The 8651-nt window shown below is 39.0% G+C and overlaps 1 protein-coding gene across 1 annotated transcript; it reads left to right on the forward strand.

The window, feature by feature from the left end:
* The first annotated feature begins 259 nt into the window (after positions 1–259).
* On the forward strand, positions 260–6497 carry FGF19 (fibroblast growth factor 19). The gene is made up of 3 exons (XM_034770542.1): positions 260–577; positions 883–986; positions 4701–6497. The coding sequence occupies exons 1-3, from the start codon at positions 343–345 to the stop codon at positions 5031–5033; spliced, it is 672 nt and encodes a 223-aa protein (XP_034626433.1). The 5' UTR covers positions 260–342; the 3' UTR covers positions 5034–6497.
* Positions 6498–8651: the final 2154 nt, after the last annotated feature.

Raw genomic sequence — 8651 nt, forward strand, 5'->3', positions numbered from 1 at the left:
AGCTTTTAGGGAAGGTGGGGGGAGGGAAACAACACCCTAGGGTGTCCCCTGTGAAATGATGTCATCCAATCAATACTTGGGGGGCGGGGGAGTTGTGACTGTTCTGACTAACTCCTTCTATGAAATAGTCTCTATATTGGAATTGGAATTAGCCGTATCGATTGGGCTGATAACAGAGACCTATAAAAAGGCAGGGGGATTGGCTTTGCATTTACTACATCCCCGAAGCATTTAGCTCAAAAAGCACCAAGCCACTGCCTTTTCTTTAGTGGCACTTGCGCCTCTGTATGCGTGTGGGGTGTCTGCGTGGAGTCCTCTTGCAATTGAAATAACCTGGAAAAGATGTGGAGGAGCCTGTGCAAACCTTGCACGTCCCTGGCTCTGCTTGGACTCTGTTTTGCAATGGTCGTCAGATCTCTGCCTTTCTCTGATGCAGGGCCACATGTGAACTATGGCTGGGGGGAACCTATTAGATTAAGGCACCTATACACAGCCAGCAAACATGGTCTGTTCAGTTACTTTCTGAGGATCAACAGTGATGGCAAAGTGGATGGCACCAGCATTCAGAGTCCCCACAGTAAGTATAAGGGAAAGCTGCCGTCTTACTTATTAACAGGATCTCGGCTAAAGGAATGCAGCCCCACGCCCTGGATTCCCTTAGTAAGCTTATGAGGCTGCAATCTCCCATAGCCCTGGAAACAGGAAAGCGTGCGCTTGGGTACCTAACCGTAAGGGCTCTTTTGTGAAGGGAGCAGGACGAGTTTTACCTCCGATTACCTGTGAAATTTAGCCCTGAGAGGCGGTGGGGTGAGGGTGTGTGTGGCTTGGAGACGGCGATCCTCTCCACCCTCATCTGAACGCTGTTTTGGTTTTGCTGCATAGGTCTGCTGGAAATCAGGGCGGTGGCAGTTCGCACGGTGGCGATCAAGGGCGTCCACAGTTCCCGGTACCTCTGCATGGAAGAAGACGGGAAGCTGCATGGACTCGTAAGTTACAGGAGAGGGAGACTGAGCTGGAGGGGGGGACACTGAATCGGCATGGGAAAGTCCATAGCAAATGGGGGAATGGTTGCACGCGTTCGCAGGGCTTGTTATGATTTTATCTGGAAGCGTCCAGATAAAACAACTTAAGCCGATCACATCTTTGCTCCACCACCAAGCAGCTCATTAAGGGTCTGACTTCCGCGAAGGAGCAAGGAAATCAGAATGTATAACGAGGCAGTTTATGGATGTGACACTGGGCAATAACACAAATAACACTGGGCGACATAAATAGATAACTTGCAGTAAACGCACCCTATTTTTCATTTTAATAGGTCTCAGAGCCTCCTAAACTAAATGATGTGTAAGATTAAATAGTTGAGTTCTTTTACTATAGAGAGTTGATAAAATGTAGACAGAACTATGAGCTGTTTACTTTTTGTCATTACTCTCTAATTACTTTTTGTCCCTATTAGTGTCTAATGAAACTGTAGTGTTTATTAGTAGAAATTTTTTAGCGTCAAATGAGAAAGCAACTTTCCAAAATTTCTAATACAAATAAAAATAAGGAGGACAATCGACCATTTTCGTTCTTTATTGCATTTTCCCTCTTAACATTTTCTATCCACTTTTAGTTAAAATAGAACAGAGGACCCAATAATGCCTATTTGATATGTGGCTATTTATGTGCAATCAAATGAAAACATGTTCATTACATTGGAATGTAAATGATACAGGCATATTTGTAATTATCTTCTTACTGTTCAGCTTAGGTATTCTGCAGAAGATTGCTCCTTCGAAGAGGGGATACGCCCAGATGGCTACCATATGTATAGATCAAAGAAATATGGGGTTGCTATCTCTTTAAGTCATGCCAAACAGAAACAAGAATTCAAAGGAAAGGACTCTCTCCCACTGTCTCACTTCTTACTTGTGATCAACAGTGCACCTGTAGGGTTATGGGAGCCTGAGGACTATAGCGATTCTCTGACATGGTGTTGTTAACTCATGCCTTTTTGCCTAGGTATTTCAGCATATCAGCTAGATACGTCAGAAATACAGTCCTGCTCTTGTGAGACCCCTGCAATACCTACTCAAAGGCATGAGTTAATGAGAAAGGTCCAAATTCATTGCCATGTAACTCCATTGTAGCTACCTGAGTCGCATAGGTGGAAGGTGCATTTTCCCCAGAATGCAAATGTAAGGCTTGAACCTACTTTCCTTAGCAAAACTCCCACTGATTTCAACAGGAGAAGAAGTGGGCCCAATGGCAAAACATCCATGAGCTTTAACGAGAAAAGGATCAATTTTTACTTGAGTATCTAGGGCAGAATTTGCCTTTCAAGCCTGAATTTCCTTGCTTTTATTGTCTAAAGTCAGACCTTCAATAAACTGAAAAGGTGAGGGAGGTGATCTGGTTTTGGGCTCCAACCACCATGTATTGAAAGTGTCAATTTGAAGTTTTTATTGCATGTCCAAACTGAAATACTCAGTGACTGATAACTATAGATAGGATCCTCCTTCCACTGAAGTCAGTGGGAGATTTCTCATTGATTTCCCTGGGAGCAGAAGCAGGCTCTTTGTAGTTGCACTGTGCATTATTGTAATAATCTTTGAGAAAAAAATGAACAGCCCTTATTTTACTGTTTATTGAATGACTGTTTATTGAACTATAGCAATACTTCATTATATTAATTAGTATTCTGAATAGGTACATGTTTGACAGATATTAGAATACAGCCATGCAAACTGTATATGCACCGGGCCAAATCCTGTATGTCTTACTCTAATGAGAAGTCCCATTAACTTCAGTAATAATACTCACACAAGTAAGGTGAGCAGAATTTGGCCCACAGAGAAAATTTGTCTTCCGAGATGCAATATCCTTTCCCTATTTCCACTCTGCTCCAGATGCCGTGTGTGTGAGTATGTATTGAGGGATGGAAGAGGAAGTCCAGCAAATTATGGACTTCCACATTGGCTAAAATGTGCTGGCCACTCCTAACCCACCTGCTCCAGAGTGACGCAGGGAAGCAATTGATGCATAATGTCTTCTGATTCCTCTGCACCTAGACCCACCATCCTAGTAGCCTGTGCAGGGCCCAGTGGGAAATTTGTACTCTTCCCCTTACTCATTTTGGTTAGTACCTTACTCTGAAGGTAATTCCATTGAAATGAATGGGGAAATGTACTACTCAGCATGAGTTGGGAGGTGGTGTGCTGGGATGGACTGGGAGGTACAGAAGCAGGACCTACTGTGAGTTACAAGATGATACCTTTACTCAGACATTGACTAGTACCTTATTCAATGAGTAGTTCAATTAACTTCAGTGAGACTACTTGTGTGAATAATTTGGCCACTTGTGGAAGTAAGGTGTTCACAATCTGGTCCTGATATACATTCATTCAAAATGTATGATGTCCAGTTTGATTGGGGGAAGGGATAGCTCAGTGGTTTGAGCATTGGCCTGCTAAATCCAGGGTTGAGAGCTCAATCCTTGAGGGGATCATTTAGGGATCTGGGGCAAAATCTGTCAGGGACAGTACTTGGACCTGCTGTGAAGGCAGGGGACTGGACTCAATGACCTTTTAAGGTCCCTTCCAGTTCTCTGAGATAGAATATATGGAGATAAATATTGCAAGTCTTAATCTGTGAGAAAAATAAAAAATTTTTGCTTTATTCCTTCAACATTAAAAGTACTTTTAAAAGGTAACCATAGCACACACAACAGTCTATTCTACATTTTTGATGGTATTTAACAAAGCTTGATTTTTTTTTACAACTGAAAAAAAGAAGTCAAATGTGCTCTGGGTTATATTGTGACAGGTAGAGAGTTCATTCAGGAACACTGCTTTTTTTTTATCATCAAAGACCTAGACATAACCAGCAATTCTCCTGTATTGGCCCAGAGTTCAGTCACCTCAAATGACTGAGCCAGAAATAACACCAGAGTTGTAAGGAAAATAGTGATTACTTAAAGGATCTGGAAAAGTCTGAGATAACACAAAATCTCAACATACCATATCTACATTATAAACTATGTCTAAGATGAATTCTACAAATTGCTAGGCAGGTTATAAAATATATTATCCTATATAGAATCTTTATGGGTGTCACAGTAGAACTGTTTGATAAGTTTAATACCTAATGAGAAAGAGATACTGTACTAATACATTTTTAGACATTTTAATAAAATGACGAGAAAAAACTTGCAGTTTGCCCATTTTATTGTTGTTTTTATTCATTAATTTTCTTTATTTTAACACAATCTATTATAAAAATACACACAGGCAAATCTCCCGTGGGATTCAAATTGAGTTTTGTATGCATTAGGACTGCTGGATTGGGCCCTTAGCTATCGTGGTTATAATTAAAATGTCAGCATTCATCATAATTTATAAAACTGAGGTATCTACCAGAGATTATCAAAGTTTTCCCCTAAAATCAAAATAGGGCAGTCTGTAGCAGCTGTGTGGTAATAGATGGAATAAAGATCATTGAGGATAAAGGAAAGACTCCCAGTGACTTCAAAGGAGTGAGGATCAGGCCTATGTTGACTTTTAATGTCCCCATAGATTGTTATGAATTCTGTGTATAGTACGGAGGGCTTGAATCTCTCTCACATCAAGGAGAGTAGGGTCAAACACATACAAGCTTTATATCATATCTGATAAGTGTCATAAATATATCTGTAATTGTCTTCACTCCTTACTGTTCAGCTCAGGTATTCTACAGAAGATTGCTCCTTTGAAGAGGAGATACGCCCAGACGGCTACAATGTATATAAATCAAAGAAATATGGAGTCTCTGTGTCTTTAAGTAGTGCCAAACAAAGACAACAATTCAAAGGGAAAGACTTTCTTCCATTGTCTCACTTCTTACCTATGATCAACACCGTGCCTGTAGAGTCAATGGATTTTGTGGAATATGGTGATTATAGTCATACTTTTGAATCAGATCTATTCTCTTCACCTCTTGAAACTGACAGCATGGACCCCTTTGGAATCACCTCTAAAATATCTCCAGTGAAGAGCCCCAGCTTTCAGAAATAACTAATACTCCTGACTTTAAATATGGTTTTAAAGAAACATTACCAGAACCAGGATATTATTTAGCTTTTCCAGTAGTAATATGTAGAATATGTAAACATTTAAGGTATGGTGCTAGCATTGTTCTTGCAATGTACTAAACTTGTAAAATAGTAGCACCATTCTAAGGCTACATTCTAAGAACCAGCTATTCATTTTTTCCAATCACATTTAGAAAAAAATAATCTAAACAACTGCTTAACTGGTTCACCTCTGACAAAAATACACAACGTGCGGAAATTCCTTCCGTCTGGTGATGGCTGGGGTGATAAGATCACTAACATTTTTCACCACCCCTTTATTATTACTTATGCTCACCTCAGATTCCTGCTGATGCGAGCAAATGCAGCAAAAGCTTTTCATTCACAGGGAGGTTAATGACCTCTTCACTTCATAGCCTTTCAAAGACAAACATTTGTAATAAAACATGATTACAAAACCTAACAAACATTACCCTGTGAACTAGGGTTCAATCTATCTCTTAAAAAACTGCTGCTGATGTTCTGGGACAACTTTCCATTTTAAACATTGCATTGAGAAACAATTCTGCTTGTATATTATGCATTTTCTTCCCTTCTTTGATTATTGTTAAGGGCTCATGCTGGAAAACCAGATCATTGATTCTTTGTGGGCTCACCTATGTTTGCTGATGAATTCTTTGGGACCTGTATTATACTTGGTCTGAGGTAGAATTCTCATTAATGTTAGTGGGAATTCTATGTATTGATTGAGGATTGTACAGAATCCATAATTATGTTCATCAGGTAGGGAACAAGCAGTAGAAACAGATTACCTTTCAGGTCATAACAGTCCTGTTCTATGTAAATATCCATAGCAATTAAAAGAAAAGACAGAAAATAAATGTTGTATAGGTCAAATTGCTTCCCAATATGTTTTTATATTTTTCCTTTAAAGCATCAGCAGTTCTTTCGAGACCATATAGGCCTGATCCTGCACCCATTGACTTCAATTTTGCAGAACTGGGCAAATACTGCCTTTGAGATGTGGTGGAGTGATTCTCGGTAGTTTATGGCCCGTAATGTATATATGATGCTTTCAGTCCTGATCTCCTATGTTAGCATTCCCGCAAGAGAATAACAACAAAAGGAATGTGAGACAAGGGGTCCATGAAAATTACCCATTTCCAAAGTTTCATTTATAATAAGTATTTCTACACAGAAAACTGTACTGGAAATGTTAGTATTTTCTTGACCTAGCACTTCACTACCAATGCAATATTTATAATTAATTTATTGAATACATACATCTGTTTATTTTGTTACTGTTATTTATACTTAAAATTCTATTTATGTACTCATGAAGGTTTTTTTAGTTTTAACAAATTTTGTGAAGTTTTGTAATCATGAAATCGTAAGGAAAATATAACTTTTTTTTTTTAAATTTTCTGTGATGTTGTCAGTAATTTAGTGTGTACATTTGTAATTAAAAAAATCATTTCCAACATAAAATCTAACTGACTCTGTTTCAATAATTATGCGGCACCTTTTACTCAAAGACTTCAAAGAGCTTTATAAACATTATTGGATTAAGTTTCACCTTGTAAAGTAGGTAAGTGTTATTATCCCCATTTTGTAAATGAAGAAACTGAGACACAGAGAAACAAAGCAACTTGACCAAACTCATGTTCTAGTGACAGAGCTAGAAATGGAATCTGTACAGGCAGGATTAGAGTGCTGCTTTCAGGATGTCAACAATGTCTCTGTTGCAAATTAAATGTAATCTTAATGATTAACACAGTTTACAGAAGCAAGGCAGGCCAGATACAATTCTAGAACAAGGAGGGGAGATTCTGTACTTGTGGAAAAAGTCCAGGAGACTGTTCACGAAGTGGCTGACCCTGAGATATATTGAGCTCTCTCCATCCCCTTAATTCCCATTGATTTCAGTGAGTCAGGCCCCAAGTTCTGGTTCTCTGGCATAACATCTTACTGAAGCTCCAATTTAAACTCTATATCTCCTTTTATGAGGAAAAGAAAGAAAAATGCCCATGAGCATGGATTCAGGGGCATTTTATAAAGCTCTGCCTGCTTTAATTTTGCAGTAGTGTCCTTAAATCCTTTCTAAACTGTTGAAAAGTGTGCAGTGGCTTTCCATAAATAATTTAGGGACTTGTATACACTGATAATTTGCCTTTCTTCCAGCAGCCACATACTGGAGCAGTTGCCCTGCTGGAAATCCTTATTGTAGACTGGCAAAGCTGGTATAAGCTGTGATTTGAACCACTTGGTTTCAAGCAGGGGTAAACTGCACAGGAGCAAATAGCAGGTATGCACAAAGGAGTTGCACAGATGCAGCTACTTTGGTTTCTGGCCACTGATGGCTGTGGTTTGGCAAAACTCCTAGCATGGACAAAGGGTATTCTAGTCTGTGTGCACTATAGCATCTATACCCTTAAAACAGACATGAAATGACAGTGAATAAAATGTATGTAAAAAGTAACAGAGGGTGCTGTGGCACCTTTAAGACTAACAGAATAAAGGTGCCACAGGACACTCTGTTACTTTTTACAGATTCAGACTAACACGGCTACCCCTCTGAAAATGTATGTAGTGATTTTCATCCAAAGACCACCCAAACCATTCTACAAACTTTATAAATGGATTTATGTACTAACATATAAAGATCACTTCATCCACCTGTGAAATGCAGACATCTCTAGGAAGGAGTATTCTGCCTTTTATAGAAAAACCACAACACTACCCAAAAATAGAGCGAGGTAGAAAATGGGTTATTTTTCTGGAGAAAATTGTAACTTTCCAGCAAGAAATTAAAAACTGAACATTTCAATTTGGAAAAGCTCCCACAGTAGCTCATGGGAATTGAAGTTCAGGTTCCTCAGGCCCCCACTCTCCTCTATTAACTGAGTTTCTGGAGTGGACTACAACTCCATGATGCCCCATGGTCTCCTCTCCTCCTGTGAGTCTCCTGGCCATAGTGCATCATGGGAGATATTATCTAGTTTTTCATGTTTAATTTAACACAAAAGTTTTTGGCGTTTGAGTGTTCAGTTTCTCAACAAAAAATCAACATTTTCTGTGAAAAGCAGATACTTCACAAAAAAATTGTTTAGTCAAAAACCCAATTTTTCATTTAAAAAAAAATGTTGATGGAAAATTTTTGACCAGCCCTACAAAATAGTTTAGGAGAGATGTTACAGCTACTAGAAAGCTGACCTTAATTGTCAAGAACTATACTGTGAATAAAAGGCGGTCTGATTAGGACCGTAACTTTGAGAATAAATGTGTGGGTGATGGGATCAGATAGGTCAACTCTTGGCTGTCAGAACTGAGGATGTAAACAACACTTGAGATCTGACTGAATTGGATACATTATCTAATTAAAACTACACATGGAATTTCAAGTAGACAGAATGTAACTACTCAGACAGTATTAGGCTAGAGCACAGGGATTAACATCCTTACATTTGTGAAAAGGATTCTGAGATCTTACTGACTCCATATGCGGACAGTTTTGGTTTTACATCTCACACCAGCAGTACATCTCTTATTGTAACAGCATGGTCAGTCATAGGAAGAATGCCAGAAACTGAATCACCAACAC

The sequence above is a fragment of the Trachemys scripta genome, chromosome 4 (assembly GCF_013100865.1).
Source record: "Trachemys scripta elegans isolate TJP31775 chromosome 4, CAS_Tse_1.0, whole genome shotgun sequence".
Taxonomy (NCBI): domain Eukaryota; kingdom Metazoa; phylum Chordata; order Testudines; family Emydidae; genus Trachemys; species Trachemys scripta.

What these genes read in the sequence shown, in the direction of transcription:
- FGF19 (XM_034770542.1), top strand. Translation starts at nt 343, where the DNA reads ATGTGGAGGAGCCTGTGCAAACCTTGCACGTCCCTGGCTCTGCTTGGA. An exon ending in CAGCATTCAGAGTCCCCACA is followed by an intron (nt 578 to 882) that starts GTAAGTATAAGG and finishes TTTGCTGCATAG; the next exon opens with GTCTGCTGGAAATCAGGGCG. An exon ending in ACGGGAAGCTGCATGGACTC is followed by an intron (nt 987 to 4,700) that starts GTAAGTTACAGG and finishes CTTACTGTTCAG; the next exon opens with CTCAGGTATTCTACAGAAGA.